Source organism: Pezoporus occidentalis, unplaced genomic scaffold (assembly GCF_034315485.1).
Source record: "Pezoporus occidentalis ecotype Australia unplaced genomic scaffold, CSIRO_AGI_Poc_V1 ctg9, whole genome shotgun sequence".
Classification (NCBI taxonomy): Eukaryota; Metazoa; Chordata; class Aves; order Psittaciformes; family Psittacidae; genus Pezoporus; species Pezoporus occidentalis.
Window position 1 is genome coordinate 5,641,154 of NW_026916262.1, and position 19,106 is coordinate 5,660,259.

General features: G+C 40.9%; 1 protein-coding gene across 1 annotated transcript in view; it reads left to right on the plus strand.

Moving 5' to 3' along the window:
- Nucleotides 1-16,275, plus strand: part of BET1 (Bet1 golgi vesicular membrane trafficking protein) — a 28,216-nt gene extending 11,941 nt beyond the window's left edge. The window contains exon 4 of the mRNA XM_062605059.1: nt 16,159-16,275. Within this exon, the coding sequence (XP_062461043.1) occupies nt 16,159-16,167 (9 nt within the window). The 3' untranslated portion in view covers nt 16,168-16,275. The remainder of the gene's footprint in view (nt 1-16,158) is intronic.
- Nucleotides 16,276-19,106: the final 2,831 nt, after the last annotated feature.

Genomic DNA, 19,106 nt, shown 5'->3' on the forward strand with positions numbered 1-19,106 from the left:
ATTGCTTTAGTTAGGCTAGCCATGGAATGCTTCTGATCTGGCACAGCAACACTTTGCTTTCTGATTTCTCCATCACCTCATTGCTGCCCCCTTGACAGAGCAGCACATCCTGCACCACCTGCAGCCCTGCTGAGGTGAAAACTGACCTGTGGTGCCTTCACCCTGGCCAAGGACAGCAAGGAACCAGCCTGCAATGCACCATACAGTTATATAAAGGTGTCATTTTAAGGGACCAAACTAGTTGCTTACTGAATGCTGTTTTCCTCAGAGAGTGGGAGTCTGCCTGAGGAAGAGATAAACCCTGACTGTTGTGTTCTGCCCCCCTAAAACACTCCCTTGCAAAGAGCTTCCCCTCCTTCAGGAAATCCCGTGCACCTGAAACATCCACTGTAGATTGTAAGACTTACTCTACTCAACCAAATCAAGAGATATAAATGTTAAAAAGCAATATATTTTTTGACAGATTAAAAAAAAAATTTCTTCAATGCTAAGTTAAAAACTGCTCGAGGGAGGATGAGGAGTCCTTCCCATCTACCAAACTCAATCCAGGTTATCTCTAGAAAGGCAGCAAAAGGAACAAAAAGTACCCTCTATGTCGTCAAAACAAGTTTCCCATCTCCATTGGTACCGTGTCATATAACCTCTTTCAGAAATGTATTAAACACTGCTTAAAGAGAACAACAAGCTCCCTTTAATCTTAGACTATCCTAATTTGAATGCTGTCACATAACAAGGTTGATTAGAAAACGTTTACCCTTTCTTCTCACAGTTATTAAAGTTGTACTGCTGGCAAGATTTTTCTCCACAAAATACACTGATGTACCCTCAACTTTAATACTTGTGACTTCTTCCATCTTCAGACTCAGCTAGATTGCTTATGGCCTGTCCAAATTAAGCAACATCTAAAAGAGACTTGGGTCCAGAGGGAGAAGTGTGAGCTGACACCACCCAGTGTGCCAGGTCCAAGGCTGGCACTGCCTGCCAGTTCGCATAGACCTGCTCATTTCCACTAAAGGGCATTCTGAAAGCCCAGCTGAGCAGGAGTGGACATCATCCTGGATGGCTCTGGAGCATAGCTCTGCCTTAAAGTCGTCATTGTACAGTTACCTATTTTGATTTGCCATATTAGAGCTAGATGTCATGGGCTTCATCTCCTAAATTCCCCCTCAAGGTACTCATAAAAGTCAACCAAAGTGGTAGACAGGAATCTGTCCCAAAACCTCTGCAGAAAAAGTTTGAACCTACGGCTCTGTTTTCACAGATGACTGAGGAATCGCTATTAAGTCTTGTCCCAACAGTTAGCTGCTGATTTAAAAGAAAATTGGTTTTGTCATCAGAAACAGATAGGTTTCATTTCACTTGGTACAACCATTCATTGTGATGACAAAGGCTGATTAAAAAGAACCCAATTGTCTAGACTCATTCTAGTTTAGACATGCTTTGTAAAGAATGAAAGAATATAAAAAAATAATGAAACTGAATAAAATATTTCAATGGACATTTTAAACTGTGAGGAATACAATAAATAATTTAGAAGTAAATACATTACTTATTCAAAAAAGTCCACTTAAAACTACACAGAAGTTTGATTTTTAACTACCCTGAAATAAAACTTCATATTGCAATACCTACGTGACAGTGGAGGGGGAAAAAAAAAATCCATTTTTCTTCTGCAGCTATGAGATTTGCAATGCTATTTATGCTTCATCTATTTCACACAAGCAGTCAATCAATAGTTTTCACTACTGCTTTCTCGAGTCTTTCATAACACAGCAAGTAAAGAAATGATTGTATTCTCTCCATTACACACCACAAAACTCGTCAGAACTGGCAGCAGTTAGGAATAGTGTTTAGTACTTAGAAACAATCTTAATTTCAAAACAGAAAATCTTTAAGAAGGCCAAACAAGTTCTTCCTATAACAACTGAAGTGTAGATAGTCACTATTAAAATATATAGATCACCACGTGAAATCTTTTAAAATTCACGTTAAATCTGGAAAATTTCAATATACTCCCCACAAAAAGTTTTCAACCCTCTGATCTCTCACAACCTGGGGTTTTCACAGATTGTGGGTTTGTTCAATAACTGATTTTTCCCTAGTCATGATGCCTTTGAGGCATTTTGTGCAGGGGAGAGAAAAATAAATGCAAGTCCAGCCTGACACTCTCCTTCTCCAGAATCCTTTGAGTAGGGTAAACTCTGGAACTCAATGTTTTTCATATTGGCCTGTATTTCTCTATTAAATCCTTTGATATTTGGAGTCAAAACTTCTTTCAAACTCATTCTCATTCTCCAGAATCCCAACAACTGAAAGTGAGACATACATATATATAAAACCAGCCCTGCATAGGGTCCTACATGGTGAAACAGCTATCTTTACGTCTTCCAGAGAATACCGCACTTTAGGAAAGTCAGTTGTTCTACAAAGATTAAAAGACAAATTATTAAAATGACAGGCGTGACTGAAGTCATTTGGCAGACAGTTTTGTGCTGGGCCTGTTTATTATCTCCCCACCAACACTAACAACTAGAATTCAAAGACTTCATGCACTAACCATGCATTATGTTGTGTGCTTTTTGATGAGTAACAGCCCAACACATGTCAAAGACTACCATTTCCTTAGAAACTTGGTAAGGATTATGCTACAAAAATCTTTGTACATTATGACTAGGTGTCGTGTTGTGCAGTTACACTGCTTGCTACTTGACAAGTACCACAGTGATGTGAATGGTTACTCAGACTGCTGCAGAAAAAAGAATGGCTTTAGGAAAGCTGCTGCTTTGCTTATCGTTGCAGATTAACAGGATTCTAACTTGAACCTGCAATTGTTTATTTAGTTAATACTCCTCCCTTCCTGGAGCTTATGCTTACTCAACAATGGACTTTTACTGATTCACATAAAATTGTAGAGTACGGATACCACATCACCTTTAGCCTTATAAAAGTGTTTGATTTAGAGACAGAAAAATACGTTTTTTTAGCCAAGTGACAGAGTTTATACCAATTGGAAATACTCTGGATTTTCTTCTCAGGAAAAAAGTGACTGTGCTGGTGAACTCAGAAACCACTCTGGAATTCACACAGAAAAGCCCCTCCCAAACTTAGCAATAAAATACCAGGCTAGGAAATCTAAAGGCAAATCAAAGCAAGAGAGAAGCAGATGCACATTAGTGTGTACACATTACTACATTGACAGTAAGTGCTGCAAGAGAAGGACTCATTTTATTCAAAGTGCCTCCTGCAGTAGCTTTTAACATCAGGACCATTAGCTGCTAATAAAGAGGCTGTGAAAAAATTACTAAGGAAAAACATCATACTGACAGCTGGCTTAAAACCACCATCATACAGCAGTCTGCACCTTCACCAGAGAATTTCAGGGATTCACAACTAAAAAAAGGCTGAGAATCTCTCTGGCTTACCACAATGGCATTCTTGTTCATAAAATACTATTAAAATAGAGAAAGTAACAGCCTGCTAAAAAGAAACCAGCTTTTGACAGATCTTTTTAAGTGTTCTGCTCTCACTTTACACAGATACATTTACCAAAACTTACAACTAACTGAACCACTAACCAATTTTGCTAACCTTTGATTAGGTATCATATATATAAGGGATGAACTGAAATCTGTTACTGCAAGAAAAAGCAAGCTCCTTTTTGGTCCTTCTACAGAGTATAAGACACTGTGACCAGACAGCTGCCAGAAAACTGTTTGCTCTGAGAGAATTTTGCTCTAAGTAGATATATGGTAAAATTTGAAGGGACTTCTAACTAGTTCACAAAAAGGCATCTGTACCATTTTAACTGCTGGAAAAAGCTATGACTTTCACACGCCCCACACGGTATCTGATGCGACTAATCAGTTGGAGACTGCTATCAGAAAAGACCGATAGTAGGCTGAAGGAGCCTGATGGTGAATTCCAGTTTCATGCACGTATCTGGGGGAAAAGATAAAGCTGATTTTCATTGGAAGAAAGCTTCTGTTGCGTTTTAGTTCTGTTCTTGTAATCAAGGAAAGGGGAAAAAATACTATCTGTTTGTAGGCTCCCCTCTTCTTCCCCTTGTCCTATTGTTTGGTAGATATCAGAGGACCATCAGGGAAAATGTGGAGTTTACTTCTTTCTCCAGACATTCCAGCTAACCAGTGGGTAGTTCGAACTACACAGCTATAATGCAAGGCCAAGATTTGGCAAAGGAGTAGTCAGCCTACGTCCTGACACTCACGCATGATGATACCCCAAAGTCAATGGGCTATGGGTGCCCTTGGATTCACTGGGTACATCAGTGACACACCATTCAGTGGAACACCACCATTCACACTGCCTAGGAGCTGGTTCGCTTTTCAAGTGGGTGATTTTTTAGCAGGACATTTAAGAGGCCAAATTTCAGTAAAGCCATTTCCTATTCTCTCCACTCACTCACCTGTATCACCTGTATGCTCACCAGTACCTCACTGGTGAATCCCATTCCTCCCCAAAACTGGAGACAGCTATCAGTCACTTCTTGGGCCAGACGACCTGCCTTTAGCTTAGCCATGGAAACAAATCTTGTCACATCACTGCCTTCCGCATAGAGAGCTAAAGAAACAAAACATAAATAAATAAATCAGACTTATTCATATGGTCAATGATCACAGCCTGCCTCTCTGCAGTCACCTCCCCATGTTCCTTCAGCCTAGCAACATTCTTTGCATGAAGAGAAGCGCACCTGGGAAGGCAGACGTGGGAGCTCACTAACAGTGCAGTATAGCAGTGAGTGCAGGAGCTCCACTTTGGTTGCCAGCTCGGCCAGGCAGAAATGCATGGCTTGGTTGTGCAGCATGGGCCAGTCAAACACTTTCCGCTGGCGAGTGTAATCAATAGTCTCTTGTTATTATGTTTATATATAATTAGAGTTGCCAGTGGTGTCAGGACTTGAAGAAGTGAAGCACAGAACAAGACATCATTTTAGCCAGATCTGTTGTTGCTCTTGTTGGAAAAGATGTTTTTTTCACCTTGTACAAACAAGACATTAGGTTTTCCAAGGTAGATTATTCCATACGCCCAGTTTGGGGTGCAGTTTCAACCCTGAAAAAAGTCTGGTATTTCTTTGTACTTTGAAGGCCTCTTGATCACCATTTTACCTTAGCCCCAAACTGCCAAAACGTGGAGGAGAGCAAAGAAGTGGGGTGGAGGGAAGGAAAGTTATAGCGAGCAGTATGTGATGATGATGAGTATGTAAACTTTATCCTTAATGCCTCATTTGGGACCCTAGCAAAAGCTTGTGACAACTCCTTCTTTCCATGCTCCCTGTGTACTGAAGGTCTGTTACAATCCCAAAAGAAAATCTGAAGGCAGACAGCGTGCTCACTGAAGAATGCTGTAGAAATGTAAATTCATGGAAGCTTTCAGGGAGAAGGAAGAAACCTCTTCAGAGATCAAGGAACATGAATAGATTGCTTACTATGTCTGCATTCTGTGCTCAGATCCCAGTATAAAAATGAAGGGAAAATCATTAAGATTCACAGACACTTTTAGTGAATGCTGAACAGTGCTTCTAAAGGAAACAGAATCAAAATAGGATACTGCTAGAAGACAGACAAGCAAGATGGCAGACACTGCCTTAAAGAGAACTATTTCACTGCTACTTTTTGAGCAAACTTGGAGATACCCTGTTTTGAACAAGAAAAAAAGGAAAAGTTCTTTTCTAAGGCTAATCAGCCTTGAAGTGAAGGGCTAGACTATCAGGTTCTTGCAGCTTAGCTAGGATAACAGCAGGTACTGAATTTGTAGAGACTTTTGTTTGGCAAATGCAGATCCATGTCACTAAGGCAAGCAGTAGGGAGAGAGTTCACAAACCCATCTGTGTGATCATTTTCTTTTCTTCAAAATATGCATATCCACACCCTTTCACATTTAAAATCTAAACCACAAAACTCTTGACTCTGAAACACAAAACACAAGCAAGCCCTGGACTACTACAAAATCCCTTTTCCCACATTGCCAGTTACTCACACGACAAGAGTTTGTTACAGGAGCCTGGTGTGCTTCCATATTCCTTTTTGCATCACTTTCCAGGTCACCTCTGTTTAAATTTCATCCCTATACTGTTCTGGTATGCAGACTCCACATCCCATCAATTGCCCCCTTCCAGGACCATTTCCCAGCTTTTCTGCAGAGCGCTATTTTTTATATGCTGTCCCCATATTCTGTAAGGTGATCAGATTTTCTCATGCCTTAAATATTTTCCCCTTCTTTCTCAACCAACTAAACTCAATGATTATTTTTCAAAAGAGCATGTGCTCTAATGTCCTCATTTCTATGCTATGCACTATGCTGCCACCCTAATGCTGGCTTTTGGACAAGAAAGTACATTGCTGTTTTCAGGGATATCTCTTGTACAAAGGAAGATCACTGTTCTTCCAAAGGACCATTTAACACTGTAGCATGTGGAACACTAACACGTTTTTCAATTGTATGTCTATGGTGTCCAGATTAAGAGATGATAAAGAAAGAGCAAGAAGTGCCCAGGCACCTTTTGTCCCTTGCCCTCAAACTGATACCTGTGAAGCATATAGCTGAACAGTAAATGCCATGCTAGGAGAGCAGAAGAAAGGTGGGAGGACAAGGGGTTAGTCTTGTGTTTGTCAGAGCAAAGTACTCCAGCATGGCTCCTATGGTTCTTAGCATCCAGCACCAGGGAAAGAAGAGGTGGGAAACAGCAAAGAGAAGGCAGGAGCAGGACAGGTGGGAAGGAACAGGCAGCACCTAGTTAGGTCCTGCATGTAAAAGGGCTTAAGATCATGGAGGGGTTTTGGCCCTTCTCTGCTCAACACACATCAGGGCTTGGAGTGGGGGCCTGAGAAAGCTGCTCTCACAGTGCCCACCTCTCTCTTTCGCTGCCTCCTTCCCGACCCAGCTGATCCGTCCTCCTGCTTCCTTAGCTGCCATCACCATCCTTCTCCTTATTCCTGGATCTGCCATTTGTACACAGACATAAACAGAGGAATTCTTTTAAGGACAGTCCTGGGCAGCATCAAAAGAAGCATGGCCCCCAGGTCAAGGGAGGCGATTCCCTCTGCTCTAGCGAGACCCCACCTGGAGTACTGTGGTCATCTCTGGAGCCCATAGTACAAAGACATGGACCTGTTGAAAAGGGTCCAGAGAAGGGCACAAAAACGGTCAGAAGGCTGGAGCACCTCTCCCATGAAAACAGGCTGAGAGAGCTGTGGTTGTTGAGCCTAGAGAAGAGAAGGCTCCAGGGACACCTTGTTGCTGCCTTTCAATACATAAGGAAGCCTTTTAAAAAATATGGAAATAAACTTTTCACTAGAGCCAGCAGTGACAGGACAAGAGGCACCAGTTTTAAACCGAAAGAGGGTAAATTTAGACTGAACATAAGGAAGAATGTTTCGGGCTTCAAACTGGATGAGCTTTAAGGTCCCTTCCAGCCCAAACCATTCTGTCATTCTATGACTCTAAGAAATTCTTTATGATGAGGGTGGTGAGACCCTGGCACAGGTTGCCCACAGCTTCTCTGGGCAGTGTTCAAGTGGTTCTCTGGCAGTGTTCAAGGATGGGGTTTTGAGCAAGCCAATATAGTGGATGGTGTCTCTGCCCATGGCAGGAGAATTGAATGTGATGTCTTTAAAGATCCCTTCCAATGAAAACCATTCTGTGATGTTATGTCTACAGGTATTTAAAGCTATGAGCATAGCTCTAACATGGCAAAGCAGTCATGTAAGTACAGAGAAATGTCATTCTTAACAGTGAAACTAACTTCCTGATTTCCCCCTCCCTGTGTATGTGTTTCCTCTTCTGTCAGACAATGTTCTCCATAGGCTCAGATTAACTTGGCCCCATGGATTTCAACTGACAGCACATGAAGGAAATGTTGCTCTAGGGCAGCCTGAGGAACGCATGGTCTACCACACAGCTGAGAATTGTGAAAGCACTTGAAGCTGCCAGATGCAGAATAATCTTTTCCTCGTACTTCCATCCAGCTTACATTTTTTCCACTTGGAACTTCTGCTCACTGTAAACACACTTTGCCTTGTTATATCTCCTCTCAAAAGGAAATTCATATATTTTTCTTCAGTTGTGGCTGATCATTTTCTAGTGAGATGTACAGTGAGCTCCAAGCTGAGCATCTGTCTCTTAAGGACGTGAATTGCCCATGTAAAAGGATCTGTCATCCTGCTTACTGGCCATGACTCAATGATGGTCATAAAACTGAGACTATGGCAGCAGATAGAAGTCATTACAAAAGTGCCATTCTGCTCTCTCACACACACTGAACTCCCTCTTTGCCTCCAAGTTAAGCAATTCACAAAAAAAAACTGTTTGCTTTCTTGCCATAGCAACATTCTTTTCCTGTGATCAGTGCAACAGGTCCACAAATGGATGGTCTTTACCAAGTGTCACAACACAGGAGAGACACGTGGCAGCTCTTTCACTGGAGCAAGAAATGACTTTTACCAGTGCCTTTGACATGTGTCACTTGGAAGAAAAGACCACACTGTGACCAAATTTTGCAATACCAGGAAATTAGTTTTCCATTTATATTTTAACTCAATTTGAATGAAAATTCATTCTGGGGGGGAGGGGGAGAAGTGAAGAAGGAAGGAAACTTTTCCACATGTTGCCCACAAAGAAGGTAATAATAAACAAAGAGAAAGCTGGAACACATAATCCATGGTACGAAAAATGCATAAACAAAACCAACAACAGAAAAAACCCACCATAAAAACCAACCCAAACACAACAAAGCAATGCCCAAAAAGGACAGAAAAAAAAGAAAGGAAAGGCAGTGTCGTGGTTTAAACCCAGTCAGGTAATTCGTTCGCTCACTTCCCCCCCTTTCTTGCCCTCCCCCTGCTCTCGGAGGGACGGAGAGGAGGATCGAAAAGAATGCAACTCCCACGGGTTGAGATAAGAACAGTTTAGTTAGGTATAACACAAATCAACTGCTACCACCAATGATAATAATGATAAAGGAAATAACAAGGGAAGAGAATACATCATCTCACCACCAGCCGACCGATAAAGCCCGACCAAGCTCTGACCGATACCTCCTCCAACCCTGCAGTCTCCCAGCCCTTTAACTCCCAGTTACCTCCTGGGCAACGTGCTGTGGTATGGAATACCTCTTTGGTCAGTTTGGGTCAACGCAGAGCATGAGGCTCACAAAGTCCTTGGCCAAACCTAAACATCACTATCAGCTCTGTTCCCAAGCTGAAAGTCAAAACACTGCACTGCACCAGCTACCAAGAAGGGGAAAAATGACTGCTACTGCTGAACCCAGGACAGGCAGTCAACTGCTTCTTCCAAGTTTTAGGAAGTAGTGAAAGTGAGGATGCCAAGACTGGTCCTTAAAGTGTTTAAAAGAAGGCTGATGATTTTCAATGTCACATGAATAGTCATGAACTGGAAGGAACAGAAATGTACTTCTGAGGGCCAGAAGTGAGGACTAGGAGTACATACGCAGACCTAATCACAAAGCTACTGAAGGCATATACATAGTTTTGCACATCTGAGCCTTCAGCAAAGCACTTGTTGAACGTATGTAAAACCATTTGCAGGATTGGAAGGTAACAGCTAGATGTCGTGGTGGTACAAACTGCATCCATCAAGCACCTGGCTCCCTTCTGAACATTGGTTACTCTTTTTTTCTTGTTTATCACAACTGGTTACCCCTAAAGTTTGCAACTTGACCCAAATTATGAGTCTTGCTCCTGCTCCTAGAATTTTCACGCACTTTATATCAGACAGTGGATCAAAGCAACACCAAGGGGCCTAGCAAAGTACAACATACTGTCCACTGTGCTGAAGAAGGCAGCTCCCTCTCCCTTGGTGAGCTCCAAGGCTTTTCCTCCCTGATGGCCCCTGCCTGGCCATGGTGTGGCCGTGGCCAGGCAAAGATGCCCTTCCCAGACTGCTCATCCAAGGTGAGGGTTTGCCTGCTCCCACTGTGTTATTCAGGGCAAAAAGAAGAATTGAAATCTGGTGCCCCAGTTCCTGGCAGAGCATGGTGACTGTCAGGCAGTTGTGCAAGGCTGGACAGCACCAAGCTGCCAGTGGTTTTAACAGGAGTGATCTCATCTGCCAGGCTTTGTGTCTTGATGCTGTCAGTGCATGTCACTTTTGCCTGGGGCATGACTAATACTGCTGGCTACTGTGCTGCCTGGGCAGTATCACTGCAGTCCAGAGTTTCTGACTGTTAGACTTCAAACTGCACGTAGAAATGGACAATGTGCATCCTTGCAGTCTGTGCATGCCTCAATTAAAACAGGAGCAGCAGCAGGACCATGTCTCCTCCTTGCCTGAGTCTGCAGTAGCTTCCCTTACAAGTCTGTTTTTCACTAAAACCACTCTCACAGTTACTATTTGTCCCAGGCTGAACTAAGAATTTTGGAGCAAACCAGAGATTTTTTTAAAGCATATGAACGCTAAAATATTTGGTCTGGGATCAACCCACAACAGGGAGTGATTTTTTTATTTGGTCACTGAATCAGAAAATCACTTCTTAGAATTCCCGATTCCCCAGCCACACACAGACAATAACAGACAGGGTATGCGCAGGAGCATGAATATGGTGAGGTTATTTATACAACCCTGAAATTTAAAGAAGACCAATCTTCTTCAAGTGAACCACATTATATTTCAGATGAAGTAAACACTGTGGGGTGAGGGGAAGATTGGGAGGCTGAAATTGGACAATCCAGACTTGGATCTGTTTACCTGGAACATCCAGAATCCATATAATTCAAATACGTGGATTCGAGTACAGCCTGAGTTTACAGTAACAGGAACCCTGTGACAGCTTCAGGGAAAGGAATTTGGTGTTGTACCACTGGTGTCCAAAGTGCACAGAGGTAAAATGGATCCACAAAACAAAGCTCTCATATCCTGTAACAGCCAATTCTTTACACAGCCACTACATTAATTTTCTAAAATCCAGGATAAATATCACAGCTTACTGTACTACAAGAAAACTCCTATTTCATGCCAGTATTTTGATAGCCTTTGTACTATTTGTAGCAGACAGAACATGATGCCATGTTTTCTTATCAGCAGAAAAACACCACGAAAAAAGAAACAAGGCAAAACCAGCCTCTGTGATGCCTCACAAAATATTTCCTATTTCCAGTTTTCCTACAGAAAGGGAAGGTTGTCTGTACCCAGGCTGTGACAGATTTCAGAACCAGACTGTAAGAGGCCATTGCAGTCGATGAGAAAAGGAAAGTCCTGTTACTCATGCAAAGGGTGACCCCTGTGTCCCTGCCCAGCCCCAGCAGCACAAACAATGACTTACCAGTCGCTGCTCCCCACAGCCACTTTTCTTGGAACTGCAACATCTGATATGTAAAACCTGCTCCTTCCTCACCGATGAGGTTTTTGCTGGGACCCTTACATCTTCAAAAAAGATCTGTGCTGTGTCCAATAACTTCATGCCCAGTTTGTCTATCTTTTTAGCAACATGAATGACTGAAGAAAGTATTAGAAAGGCCACAGAAAACAGACGTACTATATACAAGCACAGCATTTTAAGAAAGCAAAGTTTGCAGATGTGAAGGTATGTGCCAAGACTACGGTGAAATCTGCCTTTAGGAAAAACATAACAGTATTCTGGAATTTAAAACAGCCCATGTCCTATTTGCAAGATTTTTTATATTTTATTTAACTAACAAAGCAGAAATTATAATTGTAAAGGTCGTTTTTTTCATTATGTCTCCAAATAATAATTCTTTACTAGTAGTAATAATCTTACTTCATGCACGTCTTGAATCAATGCAATATTTATTTGCTTGTTTGATTTTTAGTGCACTGTCATGAAATGCTGGAATTCAATTTAGGAGTATTTGCAGACTGCCTACACTGCTGTGGAACAGCAGAGAAATATTTAGTAATGACAAAACCAGAGCTACGTTTTAAGCTGCAACTAGAGAATTTATCCTCCTGGAAATCCTATTCCCTTCCCCTCTTTCATATTTATCCTTCTCTTTCTAGTCTATCCTGATATTTTCTGTAGAAGAGAGAGTTTATAATCACACCACACCAATCTGTCCTAATAAAAATTTAGACTCTAATTCCTAACTGCTATGAACAGCCAACAATTCCATATCAACTCCAAATCTTGTTGAAACTATGTATTTTATGCTGGCTTATAAAATACTGTTTAGTTCACCTAAGTAGTAACAGAAAGATTCATAATGATCACAGTTCATACCTCTGAGTTTTATCATGGACATGCTTGTGAAGAGGGTTTGCTTCCCCACAGGCCTCCCTACACAGCGCTGACTCTGACCCCACATGCTATGGCCTGCTGGAGATGAGCCTGGTTCCTTCACGTTCAGCCACGTATGATTTCAGCTACCTAGTCACATTTGTTTTTTCATAGCCACAAGTTCTTTCTTGCTCTTGTTCCCATGTAAGCATGGCTTCACCACTGTCTCATGAAAGCTTAACAGACACCCATTCATTTAATTATTTTCTTTTGGGTGGCAATTCCCTTGTCTTCAGTTTTCACCTCCTTGTTGCTCTGGGACTAATGAGAATATTCAGGATGGAAGTCAAGAATATTTCAGGTGTAAAATAAACTGAGACCAACAACAGGATATGAGGGTTTGTGCAAAACATGCTGATTACATCTGCCAAGTTTATATATGTAGAAAAACAGTCCTCCAAATCAGTGTATATGTCTTTGCAGAAAACCAAACATTTTACTACCCACATACATGGTATTCTAACCAGCTCTGTGATGAGGAGGTATTCTGGTAATATTTTCCTCTTTATACTATTACTTTTTCCAATCCTCTATTACTCTCTAACATAGCTTAGTAGGAGTTGGTCACTGCACAGCCCACAGTCATCTTTCATGGAGTTTAGTGAACAACTCTTTCTGAACTAATAAAGACATCTCATCTTCTACTAAGAGGAGGCCTTCAGTCATGCGAAAATTACTTTGGTTTTGCAGCCAGAAGAAGCTGGCAATCGTTCCCTTCAAATTCACTCTCTTTAGCTGCACTGAATAAGGCTATGGGAAGTTTCACCTCTCTGCAGAGATTAAATACTGACACTATTTCCAAGTGCAATGACTGCTCTCAGAAGAAGTCCATGCAGACTTCCACACCTTCCACTCAAGATTTTTCCCCACTGGCCAATCCATAAACAGACTATGTGTTAGGAATATTTGCTTTGATACATGTTCAACACAGGAAGAAAATCAGGACAGCAGTGTAAAAATTTTTTACTCTTATCCAGCAATTTGCAGCCACTCATGCAAAAAAAAACATTTGTGGTTTGTTTCTGTATTAAAATCAGAGCTAAACAAACACACTGAACCATTTACAGACCCAGAGAATTTCTGGAACACTTTTTCCCATTGGATTACTGCTTGGTTTCTTTGAAAGTCTCAGAGATCATGTCTTTGGTCTACTTCTAGTTGGTTTTCTGCAATCACTGGTCTTTGCCCATATGAAGATGTGCTCACTATCTGCCCAGGTAACTCCCAGAGTTTGTCTTTATTAAATAAATAACAAGCAATAATACAGAAATCTCAATCTAGCAAGGCCAAGTGCCTGACAGCTGGCACTCTAATAGAGCCATTTGTGCTACTCACACCAGTATCACTGAGATGGATTGCTGTAGCTCTTCCTGGGCAGTTCTTTCCAGGAGTCTTTGATTTTTCATTTTCTCCCACTCCTCCAGCTTTCTGAGAGTCTCTTTTGTTTTCCATGTTCCATCGTGAGAGAAAAGCACTCACTCCCTCCTGATACCATTTAGTGCCATTACAAATGGAAACAGGCACATTTTAAATTGCAGCCTGAGAAACATGCTCTTTCCCCTGTCCTGGATGTTCTTCTCTTTATTATCTCCCCCTTGCAACCTACCCTAGTGCCATTTGAAGACCCAGAGGACAAACCACTGCACAAGTAGTTGCCAGATTAGGGCTGCAAGTCATTTGTCTATATATATATTACTTACAGACATTCTACAACTTTTTAGATTCTCTTTCCTCATATGAGAAATTAAGGTTGGGGTTTTCTTTAAGACATTGTTATTACGAGGACTATTCACCTAATTTGGATATCTACCAAAACCACACTGCCATTCTCCAAATTCCTTTTATGAGAAATGTATTCAGCAGTGTCCGTCAAATCTAGGCCATAATTTACTTCACCCAGAATACACACTGTACACACATGAAGCAAATCCTGCTTCATATCTCCAATAAACTACCAGCTGTTGAAGTTAGTAATTCACTTTCAGACCTGGAACTTTTTTTTCTATCATCACATGATAAAAGTATGAAACAATTAATGTTTCTGGGGGCAAATGCTGGACTAGTCTTCCATGTCCTTCCAGCTGCTAGCAAGGAATGAGTTAGCGCTGCGCCACGGATCCCTTTCTTACTGCACCATATAGGCTGGTGACTGCAGCAGTTAGTCAGGCATAACACACTCATTCTCCACTGCATGCATTCTTGAGCTTTGACACACATACATCTACAGACACTTGGTAGTGCATCATTCAGTGATGTCCTCCAGACACTTCCCGTACACTCCTGATCTGCTGCCCTCCAAGGAGCACCAATCTTTGGCAGACAGACATCCTTAGGATGTACCAGAACAGCCGGGACTTCCTCCTCACATCTGTGTCAAATGGCAGCCTTTTTCACCGTTTTCCTCTTTATCTTCCTGAAAAATCTCCTGTCTGATATGACCCACCCAAAATCAACTATCTTATTATTTCATTTCGAAAGGTCATCAGGCTTGGTACAGTGACCCTTTTGGAAGGCAGTATCTGTATCACACAGAAAAATGAGAGTTTCTATACTTTAAGGAGTGCAATTTTTGTTTCTGGGAAGACTTCTACAGTCCTGCAGATCAGCTTTGGGGGACTCAGGCAATTTTTCGACTCAAAATCTATTTACTCCAGTAAAGAAGATCTATGTGGCTGTGTGACCTAACAACACCCCTCCACCCCCAAACCCCCCAAGCTATAATGACTCACATGTCTTTTTGCAATAAGCAAAATAGCTGAAAGCCTCCAAGTCAATATCTGTGTATTTGATCTGCCTCTAACAATGGGTTGGCTGCTTCATTTTTGGAAAACTGATCTCTAAACTCTTTATCCTTTTGTTTTTACATACTTCAGAATCACTTTCAGTATTTTCTGAACAAGACAGCAAGCTTAAAAATACTTCTCTATTCACTGACAAAAGCAGCATGCAGTCTGTTCATCAGTCCTCACACAAACCAAGAAAACGTTTAACATTATTGTTCAAAAGTAGTTTAAAAACATTTTACAAAGAGTTTGCGTGCAAAGGTCTATGTAAATAATGTTATTTAGATTTGCAGACTGTTTGCGTCTTCTTTCTGCCTTTTAGGACAGAAAACAAAGATACAAATTTTTGTGGAACTTCTCCAAAACTAAACAACAGCGAGTGTTATAACTTTCAAAAAAAAAAAAGCTGGCTTTTTAATGATTTCTTTGAGGCACAAATTTTGTCTTTGGCATTGATTTGTATGTTCATTCTCACAGAAGGTTATTAAGTCTTCCCAAGCAAATGTATCTGAACAACTTTCATAAACTTATTTCTGGCAAAAAGGACTCTCCTTATAAAATTATTTGGGAGTCACAGGTTGAAGCCTGCAAAATACTTAACTTCCTTCTCATTTTCTCACGTCCCCTACTCTGTTCTGAATTGAGCAAATGCATTTCAGGACCAACTTTGCAGGACAGTGAAGCACCCAATTTAGAAGAGCATTTACGGGTGCAGTCCTTCCTGTTAAACACCTTTCCTTCTTATGCTGGTGCATATCTAAAAAACACCAATGAAATCAAATTAGGAGAGAAAAGGTTTTGTGTTATTACCAGGTAGATTCATTGGCAGACATATGAGAGATTTATTTTGATGGGCAGGCCCTTCACTGGTGTTTGCCAGCAGGCACATCCAGTCTGCTTGGCATCTGGACATAGTCCACATCTTACTACCATTTATGATGTATTCATCCCCTTGTTTTACAGCTGTTGTCTTGATGTCTATTTCAAAACACATGAAATGAAGGGTTATTCTTGTGAAGGAGGGGTAAGCTGGTCCCTGTACAGCTGGCAGAGTCACTCCTTTTCTCTCAGAAAGACAACTAATATTTTGTTCTCCCTTCTTACCCCCAGGTCCTCTAACCCTACCAGGCTACACAAGGCTTGGGCAATTCTTGGGAGGCACATGAGGGAAACGAGACCACTTCTCGCACCCTCCTTTAGGTGAAGTCTTCATCCCTGCTGAAGAAAGCAAAAAATTTTCCCTAAGTAAATTTGGTAGCCAGAAAATTGGGCCAGAAATTTGAATCTGAGGTGATGTATTATGCATTTCTGTAACTGTGCATGTTAGTCACTGAGTAGGTCATTAATTTCCGAGTCCTGACTTAAACAAACATATGCCTCACTATCGGTGTACGCACAAAGATATATGTACACGCATTTCCTGAATGTTCTTGGTCAGAATGGGGTAATAAATTCAAAGCTAGTAAACTTTCAAAAAGGCAAATGCTAAGAATGTCTTTATATAAAGGAGTTCCAGACGCCTGCTATTTATACCCCCTCGCAAAAAACGATCTTTTCATCTGTGAGTGTTCACATCATGCTGTAAGCAGCCCTAGAGTGAATCACTGGTTATTATTTACACACTAGCAGAATCTCCAGAGGTCTGGATTTTTAACTCTGCAGTTGAACTTCTTCAACTAAAACCCCAACTGAGGAAGACTCTTCAACAGATATCTAGCTATAAGTAGGTGATGGTATAAGAGAACCCTATCAAACCCCTAGTAGCACCTGTAAATCTAGTCTGTAAAGTCCGTAAGAGTCCACCCACCTACTGAGGGAAGCAGTAAACTTGAGGGGTAAGAGTCAAGACACCGAGTGGGCAGGCACCTTTAGGTGAGCTGGCTATACCTTTACATGCATTCACCTCAATCTGCACATGAACCTTCTTCCCAAAGGCTCTAATTATAAACCAAAGCAAAACCAAGTATCTGATCTTCATTTATGCCAAAACCAGAATGATTTACAAGATAAACCAGGACTGAGGTCAGCATGGCTTAAGTCCTGTTAATGAAAGAACTGGGGGAAAATAATGGGAGAAAATTGCATAAAATATAAGCTAAGGGAATATCGGATATAGCTATGGCTAAAGGAATTTACAAGCAGATGAGGATGAACAGAAAGGGAAAGAAAGAGTACTAATGTGGATAAAAAACCAGTAGGCATATAGCTATTTTGTCAATGAATGACAAATCTGTCCAAGGAACTTGATACAAAATCTGTATAATTGGAGGCCAACAAACTGAAGGAACCTAAAGTACTGATAAAAGCTCATAATATATGGACACAGACACCAGACAATCATACACACAGGGACTAAATAATAAAAGAAGGACACACAAGAGCTGGGATAAGAAATACGACAACACTATATTGATGCAGCATAGAAAAGATGGAAGCATTCACAGTGATTTACATCATGCATCCCTTTGCTGTGGAACAGCTACTGAAGAGATTAGATAGAGGTTCCATGGAAGGTCTGCAGAGGAACAATGAGCACTGTGATGTTATCACAAATGTAAACAGTTCTTGCAAGCAATGGCGTCACAGGGGACTAACCACCCAAATACAGATTCAAGAACAAATGCCTTACTAATGGAAACATTCAAGTACTCCCAGATGTGATGGCTGACAGTTGGCTTCAAACACGTGAAAAATGACTAATCAACTTACGAAGAGTTATTTCTCTTTAATTAGAAGAAAGATCAAGTTAATAAGTAAGTTTTATGTTTAAAATACAGCAGGCTCTGAAAACCTACTTAACAATTTACCAAAGCCAAGTGGACTGAGTCTCAGGGATTTGGCTCAGAATATAATTTGGAATATTTGACTGTAATTTTTCTCCCAGCTAGAGCATAGCTCTGGGAAAAGGCTACTTCAGTGGGTGCTCCATAACTCATTCTTGGCAGCCCACATCACTGCCCCTGTAGGGACTATATAACTCAACAACTTACAGAGCATGCTGTGTGGGCTCCTTCCAAGAAAGGCCACCATCAAAAGGCTTTTGATACAGCTGGTGCCATCTGTAAGCAACCAGGGCTGGTCACTTCACCATTCAAGTCACAACATACTTGAATCTTAAGTTTTCTTCTGCACTGCGCTCTTGAGTCCAGCCATGCATCTAAATAGATTTGACAAAAGACAAGGTTGACTTCAACTTTTAAAGTCAACATTATGATCAAAGATAGGCAACACATATCCTTCAAGCAAACAGAAAAAAAAAAACAAACAAACCAAAAACCAAAAGAAAAAGAAAAGGAAGAACAGATATCTGGGATTTACATCATCAGTACAGGAAAAAAAAACCAAAATGTTCATAAAATAGCTTCAAGTCTAACTGGGTGAATAATCACTTTAAAAAACAGTAGATGGCCTCCCGGAAAGGAAAGAGATTAATCGTCAAAGTAAGCTACAGTTTGGAGGTCAGAAGGTAAGAACTGCCAGAGGTCAAAATAAATTAAGTCTTGCAGATGAAAACCAACAAAATCAAGTAAGATTTAGGTGGCAAACAGGAACATTCCAGCCACAGAAATAAACAGACAATTAGAAAAAACATGAGGCATATAGAGAATGCCTCAAAACTAAAGAAATATTTCACATGAGATTACAAAGGGATTCACAATGCAGCTGACAAAGCAAGACATCTACAGGAAAGACTATACAGAAATTAAAATTAGTGAAAACAGAGGTTGTTGGTTTTGGCAGTCTGCACAGCCTCAGAATAGATTTGGAAAGAAAAGAGAATTCAATTTACCAGCGGTCTTTTATTTAAAACCAATATGATTTGTTTGTTATGAAAATGGATTTTCTAGAGAAAGGAGAATGGAAAAAAATCCTATTGGACTCAAGCAAACTAAAATTAATGCTACTAGGTAATTATGAGTTAAAATTTTGTAAAAGATAAGAATTAGGACAAAAGTGGAAATGTGGGCAAGGAACTTGGCAAAGGGGGAATTGCATCAGGTTGCATTGAAAGAGGAAGTGCTGATATGCAGGGAGGTTATTATTGGAGACCTCCCTTT